Source organism: Lithobates pipiens, unplaced genomic scaffold (genome assembly GCF_037356315.1).
Source record: "Lithobates pipiens isolate NorthernLeopardFrog02 unplaced genomic scaffold, aLitPip1_a1.2 Scaffold_14, whole genome shotgun sequence".
NCBI lineage: Eukaryota > Metazoa > Chordata > Amphibia > Anura > Ranidae > Lithobates > Lithobates pipiens.
The window spans coordinates 1,811,973-1,835,200 of record NW_027507728.1 but is presented as its reverse complement, the minus strand read 5'-3'; the positions used below and the strand labels follow the sequence as shown (position 1 = coordinate 1,835,200).

General features: G+C 43.5%; 1 protein-coding gene across 1 annotated transcript in view; it reads left to right on the top strand.

The window, feature by feature from the left end:
- The first annotated feature begins 330 nt into the window (after positions 1–330).
- STOM (stomatin) overlaps positions 331–23,228 on the top strand; it is a 75,771-nt gene continuing 52,873 nt past the window's right edge. The window contains exon 1 of the mRNA XM_077479167.1: positions 331–479. Within this exon, the coding sequence (XP_077335293.1) occupies positions 377–479 (103 nt within the window). The 5' untranslated portion in view covers positions 331–376. The remainder of the gene's footprint in view (positions 480–23,228) is intronic.

Genomic DNA, 23,228 nt, shown 5'->3' with positions numbered 1-23,228 from the left:
CAAGCAGCTCCTCCTGGGGGGGGGGGAGCCCGGTGCGCTGACAGGGGGGCCCCAGAAGAGGAGGATCGGGGCTGCTCTGTGCAAAACTATTACACAGAGCAGGTAAGTATAACATGCTTGTTATAAAAAAAAAAGGAAGAAAAGCTGTTTACAATCACCTTTATTATAATACATATGATCAGGTGTTCAAAGCCAACACAGCTTCTTCACCTCATTCACAAAGTGAAAATTCATGTTGCAAGGAGAAGCTGTGCTCCTTTAGTAAATCTCCCCCTCCACCAGGGGGGAGGGGGGGCTGAGTGTGGTGGGCGGGGTGGTGGAGATGGGGGGAGGGGTCCTCCACTGGGAGTATCTGTGTACTCAGTGTGTGGTTGTTATGAGCAGTCTGGAGGAATCAGCTGAATTAGTTGGCTGCAATCCTTCCACCATGGCTGATAATCAGGATCTGAAGCAGCGCAGAGTCACAGACAACACCTTGAGTAAGTACTGATTTCTATTCTGCTCTCCCCACCCCCCCCTTCTGTCACCATACAAGGACAGACAACCAACGCTACAGCCTCTGTGCCCAACACACAGGGCTGATCATTTTACACATAGATGTACGATATCTGCAGGATTGGGTGCAAGGACCGACCTGATTAGACAGAGATCGAATGGATTGTTTTGGTTTGTTCTCATACTGCATAGTTATGATAAATCTTGGGATGCAATCACAGATGGCAACAGTTACCTGTGACCCCCGCCCCCCCCCCCCCCCATAGGAAAATAATAGGAGGCTGCTGGTTCTTGCAGTTAATTGTGCCCACTGGCATGTAACCGCTCGTGCAGTGATTGGCACACCGGGGCACAGATTGCCTTCATCCAGGGCTGATCCACTCACATGCAGGGCTGGACTGGCACAAAAATTTGGCCCTGGACTTCATCCAGACCAGCCCACTTTCATTTTGCAAACAAGCACAAAAACCGTATATAAAACTATACGCAATTGTGCAAAAAAAAAAAAAAAAAAAAAAAAAACATATGTAGCATAACATAAGGAGTCCTCACTAACCTCTTTTTTATTATTTCACTTATTCTCTTCTGTATTTTTCTCACCTGTCTCATAATCGCTGTATGAAGTTAAGGGGGGAAGCTGCGCAGCCATTACTTTGTCACTGAAACCGGCCCACCAGGAAACTCCCTGTAGTCCCAATGGCCAGTACATGCCTGCTCACATGTAAGCGCTGCTTGAGAGGCTGCATGCCGGTGGGCATGACTACCTGTGAGAGCCAGCAGCCTCCTATTGCTTTCAATGGGGCTGCCTACTCGCAGCCAATTGTAGGAACACCCCCCCGCTGGGGTTCTCGCAGGTAATCGTGGCCAGGGTGCGTTCGCACGTTTGAACGCACTCTTAAGCCCCGTAAACACGGCATGGTTAGTACAGCGGAGCTGTCAGTTTTTATTTTTTTTGGGTTGCACGAAAAAAAAAAATAGTTTAAACCAGGCTTTAGGGAGACTGTACAGAGACCATACAACCAAATTTGTATAGTGTATGGCCAGCCTAAAAAAATGATAAAGTCTTGGGCATAAAACTTATACTTACCTGATCCTTCGTTCCACTGGAAAACGGCGCTCACCCACGGTCCAGCAGTGGACTGTTCCTGGTCTTTTTTTTTTGTTTGTTTTGTTTTTTTGCCCGGAGATGGACTTTAATCACTTTCTGACAAGCCGATGCGTGTGGCTGGCAGCCACGATGTCTGCAGGCCACCCTCAATCGCTCCACAGAGAGCCAGAATGGGGGTCTTTCAATGTAAACAAACAGATCCCCCGTTCTGACAGGGGAGTACAGTGTGATGTCTGTTTCTAGGGATTAGAAAGAGTGATCTCTCTGTACTCCCAGTCAGTCCCCTCCCAGGGAACACATTTAACCCATTGATTGCCCCCCCTTGTATTAACACCTTCCCTGCCAGTGACATTTATACAGTAATCAGTGCGTTTTTATAGCACTGTATAAATGTCAATGGTCCCAAAAAGGTGTCCGATCTGTGCTGCAATGTCGCAGTCCCGCTAAAAATTGCTGATCATCACCATTACTACTAAAAAAAAAAAAAAAAAAAAAAAAAAAAAAATGCCATAAATCTATTCCCTATTTTGTAGACACTATAACTTTTTTGCATAAACCAATCAATATACGCTTATTGTGTGTGTTTGTTTTTTTTTTATCAAAAATGTAGAAGAATACATATTGGCCTAAACTAATGAAGAAATTAATTTTGGGGATATGTTATACTTTTTGCTCTAATATATTTATTATACCAAAACGTAAAAAATGTACCGTTTTTCTCCAAAATTGTCGGTCCTTTTTTGTTTATAGCGCAAAAAATAAAAACCGCAGAGGTGATCACATACCACAAAAAGAAAGCTCTATATTTTTAGAGGGGGGGAGGGGGGAAAGGATGTAAAATTTTTTTTTTTTGTTCAGGTACAGCGTCACACGACTGCGCTGTTGTCGGTCAAAGTGACGCAGTGCCGTATTGCAAAAAAATGGCCTGGTCATTAAGGGGGCAAATCTTGCGGTCCTTAAATGGTTAATATGTAGTGTCCGGAGGAAGGAAGGGAAAGGGGAGACTTGATTGGAGCCTTTAAATATATCAAGGGGGTGAATAAGGTTCAAGAGGGCAGAATTTTCAATATAAAGCTAAGATCATGTGGACAAAACCTCAAACTAGCAAGAGGACAGTTCAAAAATTAATCTTAGAAAGTATTTTAATAAAAGAGTAGTTGATACTTGGAAAAGACTTCCAGCAGAGGCAGTTTTGTAAGTCTGCAGTAAGTGGATCTAAACATGCTTGAGACAAACATACATTGGATCTATACTAATAATAACTATAGTAATTGTTTTAAATTGCTTGTATCTAGACTGATCACAAATCAGTACCTGTATGGCCTACTTTTTAATCGGACTATTTTAATTTTCCCATCAGCAGATAATTTGAAGGTTTGTACACAATAGGCATGTTAAAGTGGTTGTAAACACTTACAGACCACTTTGACCTACAGGTAAGCCTAGATTAAGACTTACCTGTAGGTCCAAGAAATATCTCCTAAACCTACATGGTTTAGGAGATATTTACTAAGAGACAGTCACCGCTGTCTACGGCGTATTTGCAGAGATTTGCAACAAAATTTGCAACAAAAGATTAAAAATGCAATTTTTTTGTTTATTATAATCAATTATCAGTCAAGTGGTGTTTTCAGTGCACGTTATTCTTCGAAACCCTTATTTTTCAAAAAAATGAATACTGAACTGAACTTTCCTGTTGCTTTATCTCTCCTAATGTTTTTGTTAAATTCTTGAAATTGTGAGATAATTCAGAACTCGGCCAGGTTGGATAATGACAGGGCCTCTGTGTAGAAATCCTGTATACTTTACAGGTTGCATAGTTACCGGTAGGTATAACCTGAAGTGAAAGAGGAAGAAAGCATTATTATTATAATATGGTTTTCATTTACATACCATTGGTGGTATGTGCTGTGCTGTACAAAGTGATGACATATTTTATACTGTACATACCATAGGAATGCGATTCCTGTGCTGAGACGCTTCTAATCTATATTCATATTTATTATCAGTATTTTGTTAAAGTGGTATTAAACCCAAAAGCAAACATTTTTCATACTGCAGCTTACCAATTCTTAGATCTGATGGCTGCATTCCTTTTATTTTTTTTAGGCTTTCTTACTTTTTTTTTTTTTTCACCTGGCGAACCAGCCAGTAAGTCTTATATATAATTTTTTTTTTTTTCATACTGTCCTGCGGATGTTAGAGGGTGGAGACAAACAATTACTATGAGCAGCTATTATTTTATGTAAAACCTTTTATCCCAAAAGGGGGGGAAAAAAGCATTGCTGTAACTGCTTTTTATGTGTTAGCTGGCATATGGCCTCAATTTGTTAGTGCATCTAAATCTGCTAATGCATCTAACGGTCCCCTCCTCCCAAACTGTCAATGCTGTTGTCCAAAGGTTTCTCTGTTGCTCCTTCATCCAGAGTGGGGGCACCCTAGACACAGAAGGTGTTACTGGCCAGATCACCATGTGAAAACTGGGGGGGGGGGAGAAAGACAAAAAAAAAAGAAAAGGAAAACGAATGAAGCCATCATGTCTAAGAATTGGTAAGCTGCAATATATTATTTTTGGGTTTAGCGCCACTCTAAATTTCATTGCACATCCTACAAACACCTGTGCCACATAGCAAAAAAAATGGCCTGGTCGTGAAGGGGGTAAAGCCTTTTGTGGCTGTAGTGGGTTAATGACTTCATTCTGTCCAGGACTACATGTCCCATGATGCATTGCTCCTTAAACAATCCACATTCACAAGCTCCTAGGCACTTACTGCTACATGTATGGATGGTGTATTGAGCTGTATGTGTGCTGCACTGTATTTTATGAAATGTAAACAAATAATGCATTCTGTATGCACACCAACTAATCGGCTGACCAACTAATCGATTATGAAAATGGGTGTCAATTATTTTCATAATCAATTATGTTGATTAGTTGTTGCAGCCCTAGTACAATCGCCTATAGATCTACCAACCTCTATGTCGGGAATGAGCCTGCCTGATTGGATACAAATTGAGTAGATGAGGTAGGTCTGTCGTTTTGGGAAATCTAGAGTTGATTGTACAAAGACTGTTTGTTCAGACTGTAACGTGTATGATGATTAGTGATATATTATATCTAGTGGGTAGATGATTAATTCGTTATTATAAGTACTCTTCCGCAGCAACCCAATTCTTCCAGAGAGATGCACTTTATTGACTTCCAATACAGAACAAAGTCTTGTAACAGATGACAAAATCCAGCAGAGTAAATATTCAGAGACCCATATTTCCTCAGACCTTGGTGCCTTCATGACCACTCACCCAGACAAGACTGAACGCTATGTTATATATCCAACACATTGAATGGCTGAGCAATTTGATTGGCCCTTTCCATGAAATGCTTTGATCTCCTTGTGTCTTTTATTTTTTATTTTTTTAGAGTGATAAAAGATGACCCCCTTAGCCGTGAACAGCTGTAGTCATAAACTGCCCTAATTTGCATTCTTGCATATAAACATCAACAAGTTTCCTTCAATATGCGCAATTAGATTAACAGATACAACCTTTTGGTGTATAGAATAAGGCCTATACCCCAATCTAAATTCTTGCATCTTAACATCAACAGGTTTCCTTCAATATGCGCAATTAGATTAACAGAGAGCACCTTAACAATCTTTTGGTCAACAAGTCCCCTTTGATATGTGTAATTGAGTTGGCTCGGACAAGTCAGTCAACTGAAATCTGGCATGGTCAATCTTGTACTGTATGTGTCCATATAACACCATATATAAAATACATGGACACACACACGTGGGGATATATATGTATGTGTGTGTGTGTGTGTGTGTGTGTGTGTGTGTCTATGTATATATATATTATAAAATCTCTCTATCTCCACTTGGATCGGTTCGAATCAGAATCGATTCACAACCAAACTGCTCAGACATCCCTGGCTCTTAAAGAGGAAGTAAACCCTGATGAGTTTACTTCCTCTTTCATTCCCTGTAAAGGCAAAGCCTAATGGACTACTATGCATCGCATAGTAGTCCATTATGTGTCACTTACCTGACACAGGAGCCAGCGAAGTCACCGCTGTCCCCTGTAGTTCCGAGCGTCCATCTTCTTGGTGGGTCTTGCTGCTCCGGCGCTGTGATTCGCCGGAGCCGCGATGACGTCACCCCCGCACATGCGCTCGGGAGCCGACATCCCCGGCATATCGCCGCGGCCTGCCCAGTGCGCCTGCTCGCCGCTTTCTACGGAGGATGCGCCGTAGATAGCGGTGCCCGTCTTCGGGCAAATATCTCCTAAACCGTATAGGTTTAGGAGATATTTCTTGGACCTACAGGTAAGCCTTAATCTAGGCTTACCTGTAGGTCAAAGTGGTTTGTAAGGGTTTACAACCACTTTAAGATTGAAGCCATCTCTGTTTTCCTTCTTTCTCTGGATTGTTCTTAGTTGTCTTCTACCACAATATAAACCAAACAAAAAACATATAAATTGAATAAACACAAATCATGGAAAGAGTTCTCAATAGCGGGTGAGTAAGAGTGTTATTGGGTATGCTCCACCAAGGCTCCTGAAATTCTTTAGCATTTTTATTAGAACTGATGAGGTTTTCCTTCACCAGTTCTTGTAATTCTATAATTTTCCGATTATCCCTCTTAAATAATGTATCCAATTCAACTGTAAGTGGTGGAATTTTCTTAAATAAAGAAGAAATCATAGATTCCCAATTGCCAAGATCGGTTTGCTCAATGTTCATAGATACAGTGCCTTGCGAAAGTATTCGGCCCCCTTGAACTTTTCAACTTTTTGCCACATTTCAGGCTTCAAACATTAAAGATATAAAAAAAAATTATTTTTTGTGAAGAATCACCAACAAGTGGGACGAAATCTATTGGATATTTGAAACTTTTTTAGCAAATAAAAAAAAACTGAAAAGTGGTGCGTGCAAAATTATTCGGCCCCTTTACTTTCAGTGCAGCAAACTCACTCCAGAAGTTCAGCTTGTGTAGCATCCCAAAATAAGTTTATATGTGTTTGAAAGACCGTTTTAAACCAGGATCCCATTGATTTTGGGCAACTCTCTGGAATTTTAAATGATGTGAAATTCAACAATAAGGGTAATGATAAATACGAAACATGATACACTAAAGTTTGAGTCCGCTCAAGGAAAAGTCCATGTTCTGGCCACTGTAAAATTGTAGGACAGTCTCTAGAATTTGTTACCATTTATATTTAGGATTTTTGTATAGACTCCATCCTTCACATCATGAGGGCTACAGGATATACCGTATTTATCGACGTATAACACGCACTTTTTTCCCCCTAAAATCAGGGGGAAAGTGGGGGTGCATGTTATACGCCGATCCCCCACAATTTTTATCCCTTTCTGCCGCTCTCTGCGACTTCGGGGGTATTTTCGGCTATTTTCTGCTGCACTCGGCTATTTTCAGCCTGAAAGCCACCGAGAACGGTTGACTGTGGCTGAAAATAGCCGAGTGCGGCCGAAGATAGCCAGGAACGGCCGAAGATAGCCGAGTGCAGCCGAAAATAGCCGAGAGCGGCGGAAAACTACCGAGCGCCACCGAGATACACAGGACATCCGCTCTGTATCTCGGCGGAGCCATTTTTAAATGACAAGGCCACAGAAAAGACTGCAAATGACTGACTAGACTAAATGCAAGGCTGTAAGTGACTGACAAGGCTGCAACGGAAGGCTGCAAATGACTGACAAGGCTGCAATGCAAGGCTGCAAATGACACTGATAAGGCTGCATTGATGGGCATTTAAATGTAAGTTTTTATTTTTTTCCCTTAAACTTCCCTCCTAAAAGTTTTTTTTTTTTCTTTTAAATTCCCCCCTAAACTTGGGGTGCGTGTTATACGCTGGTGCGTGTTAGGCGTCTTTCACACGGGGCGGATCAGTAATGATCCGCCCCGTGATGATCCGCTCGCTCAGCGGGGATCGCTCCGTTGTCCCCGCTGAGCCGGCGGCGGACAGGGCGGTCTCCGCACACTGTGCAGGGACCGCCCTGTCAGATCTCCACTCTCCTCTATGGGGATCGGACGAGCACGGACCATCTGTCCGTGTTCATCCGATCCGCTCTGCAGACGGATAGAAAAATAGGATTTTCCTCCGTCTGCAGAATCGGACAGTAGCGGAGGCGGACGATATCGGGTGTCTGTGGATGCTCATCCGCAGACACCCGCTATCCCATAGGGATGAATGTATGCCCGTATTTCATCCGCAAACGGATGGATGAAATAAGGACATACCATCCGCATGTGTGAAAGGGGCCTTATACGCCGATAAATACGGCAATACCCTCCTTAAATATTGTAAAATTCCTTTCTAAAGTCATTTGCTTTTGTGGTCCACTCTTTGTCTCCATTAATATTATATCCGTACTCCTGTGGCGGTCGCTTTCTTCTGGGTAAGTCCAAACAGCAGATTCCACCAAGTAATCAGATTTAGGCATCATGATCTCACATCTAACTAATATCCACCCCCGACTATGCCCTTTACAGTATCCCCATGTATCTGGATGCTTTCTGAGACCTCTAAAACAGTAAGTTCTGTAGTATGATCCATTACACTTCTTTTATTTCGATCAGATTTCCCCATTGGTAAGCATTTTAATTCCTCAACTTGACACTTTTCCACTCCTGATGTTTGTGATGCAAAGTAGTAGAGTGATTGACGCTGTTATCACCACATATGCTAATAGAGAAGGCTTGTATTTGTCCAGGGAATATGTCTTCATTTTGGTGTAGTCTTCCGGTATTCGGGAATGTAGGGTAGGTACTCCTGCGCTAAAAGGAATCTATAAGTATAGTATATTGAAACGATAGGTGCTGCATACACCATAAGGACCAAACTCGTGTGTCCAAGTATGTGTGTAATCAGAAAGTGGGGGGTGGTGTTGCGCTTCCGGTATTCGCATTACTCCTGGGACCTGAAAGACAATCTCAGGAAGAAAGTTAGACAATGCTCACATCCATCAGATCCATTTTTCCTTTTAAATGCTTTGATCTGACATGCATGACTCCATCTTGACCTGTCCTCTCCCAAGTCTAATAAGTAAACAGAGGGTCCAATTTTGTCTATGACTGCATAAGGGCCCTTCCACTTTTCCCTGGGAAATGGGTGAAACCCAGAAAAATCCTGTAACATTACTCTAGCCCCAATTTGGTATTCACTAGTGTCACCCATTGCATTAAACCACTGTTGTGAGCTTTTATGGGTACATTCATCAGTTGCGCGCGCACACACAGTTACGAGTATCGCCTCTGGTGAATATACAAATACCAAGTACCATCATCCACAAATCTTAGATATCAAGAGGTTTGGTATGGGGGTATTGGGGTAGCCGTTCACACTAACCTCCTACAACCAACCCAAACCGAAAAATGCCATTTGGACTATACCAGTACTTTTTGTATAAGAAAAATAATAATTTAAAATGTTCTAATGTATAATAAATACAGAAAAAGGAAAAAAAGACAATACACAGGAGATCATTATTAAAATCGTAGTACACCCCAGAGCATTTAACATTTACAGATACTCCAAAGAAGAGTTCAGTTCTGGTGGCGTACAGAGGTCTCCTCTACTAGTTTCGCGGAACATCCGCTTCTTCAGGAGGATATCTATATGAATTATAATGAACAATATACAGACCATTAGCAATCAGCCAATTAATATATAGAAAAAAATCGAAACATAATTTGAACAATAAATATATATGGGTGAGTTGACTTCCTTATTTTCCCTTTGTGATCATATATATTTATTGTTCAAATGATGTTTCGATTTTTTTTTTTATATATATATATATATATATATATATATATATATATATATATATATATATATATATATATATATATATATATATATATAATATATATTTTAATTGGCTGATTGCTAATGGTCTGTATATTGTTCACTGTGAACTGAACTCTTCTTCTTTTTAATTATTATTTTTCTTGTTTTCTTATACAAAAAGTACCAGTGTAGTCCAAACAGCATTTTTCGGTTTGGGTTGGTTGTAGGAGGTTAGCGTGAACAGCTACCCCAATACCCCCATACCAAACCTCCTTGATATCTAGTTGCACACACAGCCTTATGTACTGTAATAACATGATCCTTTAAGACAGGGATATGCAATTAGCGGACCTCCAGCTGTTGCAGAACTACAAGTCCCATGAGGCATAGCAAGACTCTGACAGCCACAAGCATGACACCCAGAGGCAGAGGCATGATGGGACTTGTAGTTTTGCAACAGCTGGAGGTCCGCTAATTGCATATCCCTGCTTTAAGATCTCTACCCACGAATCAGATAATGACACAGTTTCTAATGCTGCTGGGACCGGATTTATCAGATGTTCCCACGTTCTCATTGTTCTGCCGAGCAGAGCTTCATAAGGGGCAAAGCCTATGGCCCTGCAAACTCTGGAACGAATAGTTGCCAGAACAAAATGTAATTTTTCATCCCAATTGGTACCTTGCTCATTTACAACCTTTCTAAGGGCATTTTTTTTATTGTCCTGTTCATTCGTTCGACCTGTCCTGTCCCGCAGACTCAGGATGATAGAAGATGTACAATTTTTGGATGACACCAAGGAGCTTACATGTCTCTTGCATTACATTACCTACAAATCCTGGCCCATTGTCACTGTCTAAAACTTTTGGTATCCCCCACCGACTAAATATTTCTTTGATCAAGATCCTCGCAGTAGTAGTGGCAGTACAGTTTTTGGTAGGGAAAGCTTCCACCCAGTGACCTGAAGGAATCCACCACAACCAGTAAATATTTGTTCTGGTGTGCAGTGTTCACCTGTATAATCAATTTGTATTCGCTCCCATGTGAGCTTGTCTCATCAGTGCCCCTCTCCTCTTCCTATTTGCGGGATCATGCCTGGCACACATCAAACATGATAAGATATGGTCCTGCATGTGTTTGTTTATTTTGAGGCCACCATGCTACATGATCTAATCTCTCTAAAGCTAAAGGAAGTTTGGGGTGCCCACCAACAGGGATCCCATGAATCCATGTAAGAATGTCTTTCCTCACACCTTTTGGGGCAACCCATAATGATAAATTGTTTTTGTAAGTTATCAAAAGGCCATTCTTCACCTGCATCTCTTGACCTTCAAATTGTATGGGTCCGGTCCCACACATTTCTTTTAGCTGAGCTAATTCCTCATCCCGGTCTTGTATTTTACCCAACTCGCATGTCCTTTCTTCAACTCCTTTTGCTTGAGCACGTGTAAGGGCAGACACTCGAAAGGACAAAGTATGTTCTATACGAGGCCATTCGGGGGATGTTACTGCAGCCTCCTTCGCTAATCTATCTACAGTATTGTTCCAGTAGTGCTCTGTTGTTTATTTTCTGTGGGCCTGTACCTTTCATATATTGATTTTTCTTATCTACCCACTATGACCTTGTAGTGACGAGGTGTGTTGAGGGATTGTTGTGGAAGTACAGCGCTGTCACCGGGGCCATCTTTAAGGCAGGGCAAAAGGGGCAGCTGTCCTGGGCCCTGTCATTGTTGTGGGGCCTGTAGCAGCTGTCTCATACTTGCCAATTATCCCAGTTTAAATTCCCTTGTCCCTTGAAGTTTTAGTCGTGTGCTGTGTCCCAATATCTCAGTGTGAAGTGCTGCTACTAATGCTGCCCAGCTCTGCCCTATTGTGTACAGATGACTCGCCTGCAGACCCTGTGTTTACATGTAAATAACCAGAATTCATATGTAAATAACTGTGTCTGGCAGCATTGATATGTAAATAAATGCAGCATTCATATGTATATTATGCTCCCCTGCAGTGAGGAGATGATGTGCTGTAACCTCTAGCAACCAGTCAGTAAGCAGTAATGATATGCTTTTAAGTGCTGGCAACCAATCACAATTTCTGCCTGATCTGATACAGTAAAATGATTTTAAGTCTAGCTGCTATTTATTGTATGTCTGAGAGCAGTTGGAGAGTGAAACTGCATGGGGGGGAGGGGGGCCCCAAAATTTTTTTTTGCCCAGGGTCCAATCAATATTAAAGCGGAGGTCCACCCTAAAGTGGACCTTCCGCTCATCGGAACCCTCCCCCCCTCCGGCGCCACAATTGCCACCTTTCAGGGGGGAGGGGGATGCAGATACCTGTACAGTACAGGTATCTGCACCCACTTCCGGGATAGCTCTCTGCGGAAAGGGGCGTAGATTACGCCCCTTTCCGAAAGTCCCCCGCTGCCTGCTGGGAAACACACAGATCCCAGAGGCAGCGGGGACCGTCCTTATTGCGCAGCGTGACTCGCGCATGCGCAGTAGGGAACCGGGAAATTAAGCTGAAAGGCTCCACTTCCTGATTCCCATACCCAAGATGGCGGCGGCAGGACCCGAGATACGATCTAGAGATCGGCTTCGGGTGCCGACATCGCGGGCGCGCTGGACAGGTAAGTGTCACTATTTTAAAAGTCAGCAGCTGCAGTATTTGTAGCTGCTGGCTTTTAAAAAAAAAAAAAAAAAACGCGGAGTCCCGCTTTAAGTCTAGCTGCTATTTATTGTATGTCTGAGAGCAGTTGGAGAGTGAAACTGCATGGGGGGGGGGGGGGCCCAAAATTTTTTTTGCCCAGGGTCCAATCAATATTAAAGATGGCCCTGGCTGTCACACTCGGCAGTAGTGTGTAGCCACACGGTTTTAAAACTGGTATTTGGTAAGAGGAGAAGTGAAGATGGGAATGTAGTCTGTGCAGTGCTGGTATGGAGGGGAAGGGGGGGGGGGGGGGGGGGTTGTGAAATGAAATGTTCTTCCTGTTTATTCCTTCTCATATACTATCTAGCAGTCAGTATGAGAATGATTGATTGATACAAGTGTGACCCACTGACCTCCTTTCGGTGAGTGTGGTTTTTCCTCCAAGTCATGATTAGAGGATATATAACTTTCTGTAACTCCCCCCCCCCTCACACCCACATTGCAGGGCAAAGGACATCTCATTACTAGAAGGATGTAGAAATAGTTCTGAGAAATGCATTAAGAAAATCGCAGATAGTTGGGAAAATTCAGTGTGACTGATTACTTCATAACCGGGAGTGTGCGGCCTGGGGAAGTTCTCTGAGGTTTATGTGGACTGACACCGTTGGTCGGTCTCATCATATCCAACCAAATCTGGTGGATGTTCGCTAATGTCTGCAGGCATATTCGAGGGAATGCATGGTGGTTGTGAATATATTTATTTTTCTTCTTTTTATGTTTGGGACTAAGGAATTAAAAACATGGTTTTTGTGTGGGGGTGTTTTTTTATTTTTATTTTTTTTTTTCATTGTTTTACAAAGGTAAATATGAAATATTGCATAAAGAATATGCTGTGTGTACACTTTCAGCAAGCAGGTGGTTGTCGTGTCCTGATATCTTTCCCAGGCTAATTTTAGTGTTACTAAACCCAGGACTCTGCATTCACTATATCTGATCTCACACAGAACATGGAAATGCAATTATTTTAGTAAATATAAACTGCTAAATACCTTTTTCTCATCAGCAGTATATAGCAGTCTTGTGACTTCTATCAGTGTCTGGGTAAAGCTTGTACGAGGAGTTTTCATTCTACCCTGACTGTCCTAAAAGAAAAAAACTCTAGCAATACACACCAAACTGAGCATGTGCAGATTCCCCCCCCCAAGGCTCTGTACTATCAGGAGATGGATTAGGAACAGTGGAAGAAGGGGAGGATCAGAGAAGACCGGCTCAAACAGCCTTTTTACTCAACCCCTTACGCTCCACGGTGAGTATAACAAGCATGCTTTACTGCAGGGGTGCCCAGCCAGTGTATATCTGGGCATATCTGTTCTGCAGTGGTTACTGCTTTCAAACTGATCCAAAAGTGCAGTGCAGCGCACCTGCGGGTTACCTGCACTGAGTTATAGACTTCTGTTATAACCTGCAGGTTTGGTGCGCTTTCTGAAAGTGCGCCACACCTGCAGGATAGAATAGAAATCTATGGCAAAAGTGCAGCTAACCCCCAGGAAAACTAACGGTGGACTCTCCATTCACCTTTAGGCCGGGTTCACACTATAGCGATGCGGGAACGCCGCAAATCCGCGGCGTTTACCCGCATCGCACACCTCCCGCCGGCAGTTCACACTGCCCTATACGGACGGCTGGGATTCTGTTGCGGACCCAAAAAAAGGGTCCCGTGCGAGTTTGCTGCGGGAGCGCTGCGAATTCAGCCATACTATCTGTATGTCTGAACTCGCATCGCTACGGAGATCGGATGTGATTTGCTGTGCGAATCACATCCGGATCTCCCCCCGCAGCGGTGTGAACCGGGCCTTAACCATGCCGACCGTTGCATGACGATTTTACCTCAGCAGAATGCGTGCCAGCAAACTAGACATTCGCCGGCGGCCTGTGATTGTGGGGAGGAGAGGCAGAAAGAGAAGGTACCTATGTAAACAAAGACATTTCCATGTTCTGCCTAGCAACATGACAGGGATCTACTGCTCCCTATCATCAGAAGCAGTGATCTATCATGTTGTAGTGAGCCCCCCCACAGTTAAAACACATCCAGGGAACACACTTAACCCCTTGATCACCCTCTAGTGTTTAACCCTTTCCCTGTAAGTGACGTTTATAACGTAACCAGTGGCTATTTTTAGCCCTGATTGCTGTGTAAATGTCAATGGTGTCAAGTGTCCGATCTGTCTCCTGCAATGTCGCAGTCACTTGCAAGAGGTATTCCACTGTTGGCACGGTCTGTGTCGATGGGAGAATCGTGCAAATTTTGCACTGACTATGGCCTGCCTAAGAGAGAATTTCCTTCACAGTGAAAAGATCTATCTTCTCACTTCTTGTTACATTTAGAGGATAGGAAGGGAAATGTAATCTCCCTAACGAAACACAAATGGGGGAGACGTGATTTCAACCTTCCCCCTACTCCCCTTTTTTTTTTTTTTTTTTTTAACTTTCATCAAATGTATTTGTATTTACAGCACAATCTTCAATTTACCCTTTTTTTGGCATTCATTCCCCCTTCAGTTCCTACCTTGTACCCCAATTCCTCTTTGTCCCTCTTTTTGGACCCTCATCCTCCTCCTGGCTTCTTACTGTACCCATTCCTTCTCTATCCCTCTTTCTGGACCCTAATCCTTCCTTTTCCCTCTATTATGCCACAATCCTCTCCATCTTTTGGACCCCATTCCTGTCTATTTCCCTCTGTCATACCCCCTTCCCTCTGTTGTACTATAATCTTCTATGAGCCTCATTTTGTACCCCAGTTCTCCCTCTGTCCCTGAATTGTACCCCCCTAATAGCCTCAATTGTACGAAAGTGCTCTGTGTGACCATTCCCTCACTGTCCCTCTATTGTACCCCATTCCCTCTCTGCCCCACTATTTTACCTGAGGGCCTCTCTGCCCCACTATTTTACCCGAGGGCCTCTCTGCCCCACTATTTTTTACCCGAGGGCCTCTCTGCCCCACTATTTTTTACCCGAGGGCCTCTCTGCCCAACTATTTTTTACCCGAGGGCCTCTCTGCCCCACTATTTTTTACCCGAGGGCCTCTCTGCCCCACTATTTTTTACCCGAGGGCCTCTCTGCCCCACTATTTTTTACCCGAGGGCCTCTCTGCCCCACTATTTTTTACCCGAGGGCCTCTCTGCCCCACTATTTTTTACCCGAGGGCCTCTCTGCCCCACTATTTTTTACCCGAGGGCCTCTCTGCCCCACTATTTTTTACCCGAGGGCCTCTCTGCCCCACTATTTTTTACCCGAGGGCCTCTCTGCCCCACTATTTTTTACCCGAGGGCCTCTCTGCCCCACTATTTTTTACCCGAGGGCCTCTCTGCCCCACTATTTTTTACCCGAGGGCCTCTCTGCCCCACTATTTTTTACCCGAGGGCCTCTCTGTCCCACTATTTTTTACCCGAGGGCCTCTCTGCCCCACTATTTTTTACCCGAGGGCCTCTCTGCCCCACTATTTTTTACCCGAGGGCCTCTCTGCCCCACTATTTTTTACCCGAGGGCCTCTCTGCCCCACTATTTTTTACCCGAGGGCCTCTCTGCTTCCCTACTGCACCTCTGTCCCTCTATTGTACCTCCTGTGCCTTTATTTTACCCCAGTCCCCCTCAAAAAAATCCTATTTGGGCTCAATGCATAGATGGATGGAAGTAAAGGTACTGCTCCCTTTTATCTCCCCTGTAAATGATTGTGCTGCTACACATCACACACTCGTATCAAGGTAATGTTGCCCATGTCAACTACTGTGATATTTCTTTTTGTTTCTGTCCCGGTGACATTCGGTGACATGGTTGTTGTCAGTGGATACATGAAAATGTGTTTTGCGTAGGAAGGATTGTGGCTCCACCTGTTCTTCCAGTCAGAAATGGGAAGGAGAAGTGCCGGTGCAGTTCATTGTCTTTACCTGGAAAAAAATTTCACTAAAAGGCGAACATTTTCTTCATTTCAGAAACCTATCGTGTCAGAGTTCTTGTAAATCTAATAAAATGAAGTGCGTCTTGTTGCCTCTTTCGCTGTGACATATGGTCCAATCGCCCCCCCCCCCAATGGTTTATACGCGGTAATCTGACGTGTAATTATCTTGTTTGGTTTAGCAGACAACGAATCCTAATTCTGTCATTTGAGGCTTAAGGGGCCAAAAGTCAAAACATTGAATGCAAATGTGTGAGGAAAGGTTTCCTTGAAACATTACCAACTTCCACACCACTACAGAAGTAGAAATCTATCTATTATATTTATATAGCACTAACATATGCTGTATGGACAATATTGTACCATTCACGGATGCTTACACCTAAACATTCTACTGCAGTCACACGCTTTTATTTTATATAATCCTTTATTTATATATGCAAAATTCTAGAAAAACAATTACAAAACCGACTTGGAAAGGATTAAAAAAAAAAAAGGGGGGGGGAAAAAAAAAAAAAGCAAACCAGTCCAAGCAGGAAATGATCAAAATACAGATTCTGGGGTCCGCTTGACCATCCAGCAGTAGAGGCAGGGTCCAGAGGCAAAGTGAGCTAAATAATTGGTTCCGTGGCAGATGAATAATAACAGCAATGTACTGCCCCCCTCCCATATACACATTGCATCAAGAAGACCAAATACCATAATCTGGACTAGGGATGAGCCCGCCTGTTCGCCAAATAGCGAACAATTTGGGGTGTTCGCAGCAAATTCGAAAGCCGCGGAACACCCTTTAAAAGTCTATGGAAGAAATCAAAAGTGCTAATTTTAAAGGCTTATATATGCATGGTATTGTCATAAAAAGTGTTTGTTTGGGTCCTGCCCCAGGGGACATGTATCATTGAAAAAAAAAAAAAAGTTTTAAAAACGTCAGTTTTTTTCGGAAGCAGTGATTTTAATAATGCTTAAATTGAAACAATAAAAGTGAAATATATTTATTTAAATTTCATACCTGGGGGGTGTCTATAGTATGCCTGTAAAGTGGCGCATATTTCCTGTGTTTAGAACTGTCCGAGAGCAAAATGAAATTTCCTTGGGAGGCACCCGCCCTAATGACCGGCCTCTCAGGTGACAGTTCTTTTATAACTGAGGATGGGGCCACACTATGATGTCGCTGGGTGACCCTTACGGGTACGTAAATGGGTGGCCCCGCCCCCTCTAACGCTACGGGAGAGCCATAGGGATGTCCCCATGCGTCAGAGGGGGGTGGGGTCATCTGGCAACATCATCGTGTGGCCTCACCTTCAGTTATAAAAGAACTGTCACCTGAGAGGCCGGTCATTACGGCAGGTGCCTCCCATGGAGGCAGATCGGTGGTGGCGTGCGCCACCCAAGTATTTCAATGAGGTGTGACACCAGGTGAAGGAAAACCAGGATAGCAGCCATGTACGTAAGCCCGAGGTGATATTCAAAGGTAAACTTTCAGACTTGCCATAGTTGATTTTGAAATTTGCGAGCGAGCTAAATCCCTGTAGCTCTGCCATGTTGGGGGGAGAGAAATCAAGGGATCTACGTAAAACAAGACATCGTCTGCGTAAGTGGATAACTTGTGTTCTCTTGTCCCTACACAAACACCCTTAATATCTGGATTCACTCATATCCTATTAAGCAATGGCTCCAAGGGTGAGTTCAAAAATAAGGGGTGACAATGGGCACACTTGCCTTGTATCATTGCAAATAGGACATTTTTCAAAGAGGACACGTTCATCATAACCCAAGCCTCCGGAGGGTTATACAGTGACGCTTTCCAGGAAAGCATGTTGGGGCCAAGGCCTAATCTAGTCGGCACAGCTCGGAGGTACACCCGGTCAACCCTGACAAATGCCTTTTTGGCATACATGGAAAGCAGAAGACCGGGTGTATAGTCGGTCTGCAACTGCAACGAATGTATCAGCTGGATTCTATGATTGAAGTTGACCCTGTTTGATCTGGATGAATCACGGTCAGTATGATGGGTTTAAGATGGTTAACTAAGATCCCTGCTAAGATTTTTATATACGTATTTAGGAGTGAAATTGGTCTATAATTACTAGGGGTGGTAAGATCCTTCCCTTCTTTAGGGATGATCAAGATATGAGCAAGCAATTCCTCCTTGGGTATCTGGAGGCCAAGGCATTGAAATAAGAATACATCAGGTGCGATAGAAGCGAGTGAAATGTACTAGAATAAGCATTTGTGAAGCCATAAGGGCCCAGACTGTTCCCTTTCAGAAATTCTTTTATAACTTTTTATAACTGTCGATAACTCTGTCAAAGTGATTGGTACCTCCAGTTGGTTGCCAACTTGGGCAGCAAGCTGGGAAGACTGAGCCTCTTCTAAATACTGCAGAATGCGTTCAGTCTTCTGTGCCTCAGAAGAGCCAGGTAGCGTGTCGGGGAGGTGATAGAGCTGGGCATAATAATCTTGAAAAGCCATGGCAATCTTAGCCCTTGTACACACGGTCGGACAGTCCGACAACCAAATCCGTCGGAGTAATTCCGATGGATTAATTCCGGAAGAGGTCCGGAAGTGATGTTGCATACACACGGTCGGACTAAGTTGTCGGAAAATCCGATTGTACATAACGTGATGGCGTTATTTCGTTACGACGGGACTACGTTCAGGCTAGTAGCCAATAGCTTTGGTCTAGGAATTTGATCTGAGCATGCGTGGCACTTTGTCCGTCGGAGTAGGCTACACATGATCGGAGTATGTTCGATCGGAGCATTTTGTCTGAAAATTTTACCGGCAAGTTGGAAAACTTGGTCCGTGGGATATTCCGATGGAAACAGTCCAATGCAGATCACACACAGTCGGAATATCTGACAAAATGGTCCGACAGTTTGTACAAGGGCTAAGAGGAATGAATGACCGGAGCTCCCGCCACCATATGAATATATATATATATATATATATATATATATATATATATATATATATATATATATATATATATATATATATATATATATATATATATATATATATAGATAGAGAGAGGCACGTTGGCGCCTTAGGGCTTTGGCAAGCAGTCGCCCACACCTATTCCTGAAGTTATGAGATAAGTGGCGCATCCGAGCCTGCGTGTCAAGTTTATTGGCCAACTCCAATTGGAGGGATTGGCGCTCCGCAGTAAGCTCTGGGGTCATGCAACGTTTATGTTTAAGTTCCACAGGTCGGATTTTCATAAGAATGGTCTGCAATTCCCCATGTCACACGCAATTATCTACATTTGTAAGGCTCTGCCCTATTCTGCAGTGCTTTACAGAAAACGCAAAACCATTCACATCAGTCTCTTCACCAGCGAAGCTTACACTCTAATGTCCCAACCACAGTCACTCACTATTTTTTATTATTATTATACAGTAGCTTTGACATATTCCACAGTGTTGTACAGAGGGGAGCTTAGATATATGATCTAATAATTATGATTAAAGCATGTTTATATAGTTCAGGCAGCTATGTCTGGAAGTGTTTGTTGGAAAGTTGCTCTCTGATTGGCCTTGTTGTTTCATTGACAGTCTGACGTCTTTTGCTGAGATATGGCTTCTCCCTTGTGGGTTTATGTTTGTTCCACTCAACAAAGACGAGCTCAGGCAGGAATTGTAATGAAAGGTCTGGGCGAGTCTGGAGAATTCTAGGACCGGCTTACAATCCGCTTTCTAATTCTCATGAAGATTTATCTGTGAGAATGACAGGATCCTGAGATGGCAAATCTGCCTGCTGCCTCCATCTTACTAGCCTCATAGCTGGAGAGTAAATGAGTGGCTGGACGCAGGGAATTGTGCGTTTCACCCCTTTCATTACTAAAATATATGTAATATTTTACATCAATGTATGCTGTATATGGTGTCTGAGTTCTATTTGTGTACACTGGCCATAGAAAAGGCCCATTGTGTTAGGAATATGGCCGTATCTCTGAAAGGTTTGGTGTGAAATAGTGTTTGCACCCTTTACCTAAGTTTCCAATTTCTAATATTATTGTTACAATTTTCTATTTACTGTTTTGACAGAAATTTAAACATTTTTTTTTTTTTTTAAGTTCTCTGTTTATCAGTGCCTGATGTGTTGTGATGTTCGCACCTTTCTATGCCCGTGCGTTGTGTTAATGCACGTATCATGCACCCTTTTTTTTTTTTTTTTTCCCCAACACAGGGCACCACATCATTTTGTTTCTGTACACTGCAATGCTGGTTAGTGCATTAGGTGCCTTGAAAGTGAAGGGTACTACAACATACTAGCATATGTAACCTGCATTGCTGTGTGTTTATGGTATGAAAGGGTCATAGTGCTAACGTAAATGGAGGACAGTACAGATCAGAAATATTCTCCAGTTCTAAACCTTAGGTGTATCTAAACGCAAAAGCAGAAAAGTACTATATTTGAGCTTGCCATTCCTTAGATCAGGGGTGCCCAACCAGTGGCCCGGGGGCCACATGTGGCCCGCGGAGCCCTCTGATGTGGCCCGTGACCTCCTGCTCTGGGATGGCTGGTTGGCAAGCCCAGATCGTGGGTTTCTCAACCCGGGATCCCAGAGCAGCAGTGTTGTGAATGAAGCCGATGGTAGAGGAAGCCAGCAGTTGCGTAGCAGAGCCACATAAGACGATGCTTCCTGTATAGCGCCACCTCCTGTCACAGGTGGAGTGATACCAAATGCACTCTGGAACAACAAAAGCTGGTGATACCCAAATTGAAGACTGTTATTAAAGGTATGTTTAATTCTATAATCAGTGTATATATGGGCATATCTGTTCTGCAGTGGTTAATGGGCTGCTTTCGAACTGCACTGAGCCATAGACCTCTGTTATTACCTATGGGTTTGGTGCACTTTCTGAAAGCGCACCAAACCCATAACACCTGCAGGATATAATAGAATTCTATGGCAAAGTGCAGCTAACCCACAGGAAAGCCAGAGGTGCACTGCTCTGGGTAGACCACAGCACATCAGTGTGAAAGCAGCCTCAGGCCCCTTTCACATGATCGGTCCGACCCAGTCAGACCCTCCATTCACCTCTATGTAGCGGCAAATGTAAACAGACTTGTGTCCGTTTACACCTGCATGCCTTTAATCTGATCCCTTCCATCTGGGAGGATCAGAGGGCCCATAGAGTAGAGTGGGCTGTGTCCATGTCCGCTCTGCATATGCATGTGGCCCGCAACTGGTTACCAAGTCACTTAAGTGGCCCTTACTCTTCAAAAGGTTGGGCACCCCTGCCTTAGTTGGAGTGGTTGTATTTGTCTTCCTTTTTCAGGCTTTTTTCCCCCTTGTTATTTTTATATGGTAGTCCTGCAATTAACACACTTTTTACACTGGGTAACCCCACTAACCACCTGTGACCATTCTGAGTACTCCCCATTTATCACCACTCTCCCTTGTAGCCAGTTTTCAATCCATGTACTCGCCCTATGGTCCATGCCAATGGACCTTATTTTGTACAGTAAACATTTTATGGGGAACTGTGTCAAATGCTTTTGCAAAATCCAGATACACCACGTCTATGGGCCTTCCTTTATTTAGATGGCAACTCACCTCCTCATAGAAGGTTAATGGATTGGTTTGGCAAAAACGATTCTTCATGAATCCATGCTGATTACTGCTAATGATACTGTTCTCTATACTAAAATCTTGTGTATATAGTCTCCTATCATCCCCTCCAAGAACTTGCATACTATTGATGTTAGGCTAACTGGTCTGTAATTCCCAGGGATGTATTTTGGGCCCTTTTTAAATATCGGTGCTACATTGGCTTTTCTCTAATCACATGGTACCATTCCAGTCAGTAGACTGCCAGTAAAAATTGGGAACAATGGTCTAGCAATTACTTGACTGAGTTCCTTAAGGACCCTCAGGTGCAAGCCATCTGGTCCCGGTGATTTATTAATGTTAAGTTTCCCAAGTCTAATTTTAATTCTGTCCTCTGTTAACCATGGAGGTGCTTCCTGTGATGTGTCATATGAGGATAAACACTGCAGTTTTGGTTACTGAAGCCCCCCCCCCCCCCCCCCGATTCCCTTATGTAGACTGAGGAGAAAATTAAATTCAATACCTTGGCCATCTCCCCATCCTTTGTAACCAGATGTCGTCCTCGTTCTTTAAAAAAAAAACATCTTTGCCATTCTGAAGCTTTCCTCCAACCATTTTGCACATTATTTTATATATGCTGTAATTCTTTACTTGCCAAATACGCTGCAGAAATCTCCCCCCCACTGAGTCTGGCTGCAGCCATTTTAACTGTGGGCAGCTGAAGCTGCTGCCTGTTCGCTTCCTGGATTTACACAGATGCACACCTCCAGCTCTGCAGCTCTCATTGGCCCTCTTATGACCCCCCCCTCTTCCTGGCAAACTCTCAGGAGAGTGAGAGAGAGAGAGCTGTGCATGATATCATAAGCATGGGCTTGTTACCGGACAAGAAACAGGAAGTAGGCTGTATAAGGTATTTATTGGCAGAAAATAAATATTCTACTATCCAAAGTTAAAACAACAAGGGCAGAAAATGCAATAGATGGAAAGATGACAAAATGACTGAAGGTCCGCTTTAAAAAAACAAAAAACAGTATAATGTTTTTATAATGTGATATAATGTATTTAAAGAGGAAGTAAACCCTGATGAGTTTACTTCCTCTTTCATTCCCTGCAAAGGCAAAGCATAATGGACTACTATGCATCGCATAGTAGCCCATTATGTGTCACTTACCTGACACAGGAGCCAGCGAAGTCGCCACTGTCCCCTGTAGTCCGCCGCATCCATCTTGTTGGTGGGGTCTCGCAGGTCCGCCGCTGTCATTCGGCGAAGCCGCGATGACGTCACTCCCGCGCATGCACCCGGGAGTCGACACGCGCGGCAGCTCCATTCTTGGAAATGCAGCGCTCAGTGCGCATGCGCGCCGCTGTCTACGGCGCATGCGCCGTAGACAGTGGTGCCCGTTTTCGGGCAAATATCTCCTAAACCATATAGGTTTAGGAGATATTGCTTGGACCTACAGGTAAGCCTTAATCTAGGCTTACCTGTAGGTCAAAGTGGTTTGTAAGGGTTTACAACCACTTTAACAAACTGGCTAACTGACAGATGTGATTAGAATTTAAGCTGCCATGCATGGATCCTCCTTTTGCTTGTGATCTGATCCAGGGAAAAAAAATCTCAGATCCCACAATTTAGTGACTCTTCCCTTGCTCTGCTGCTGTA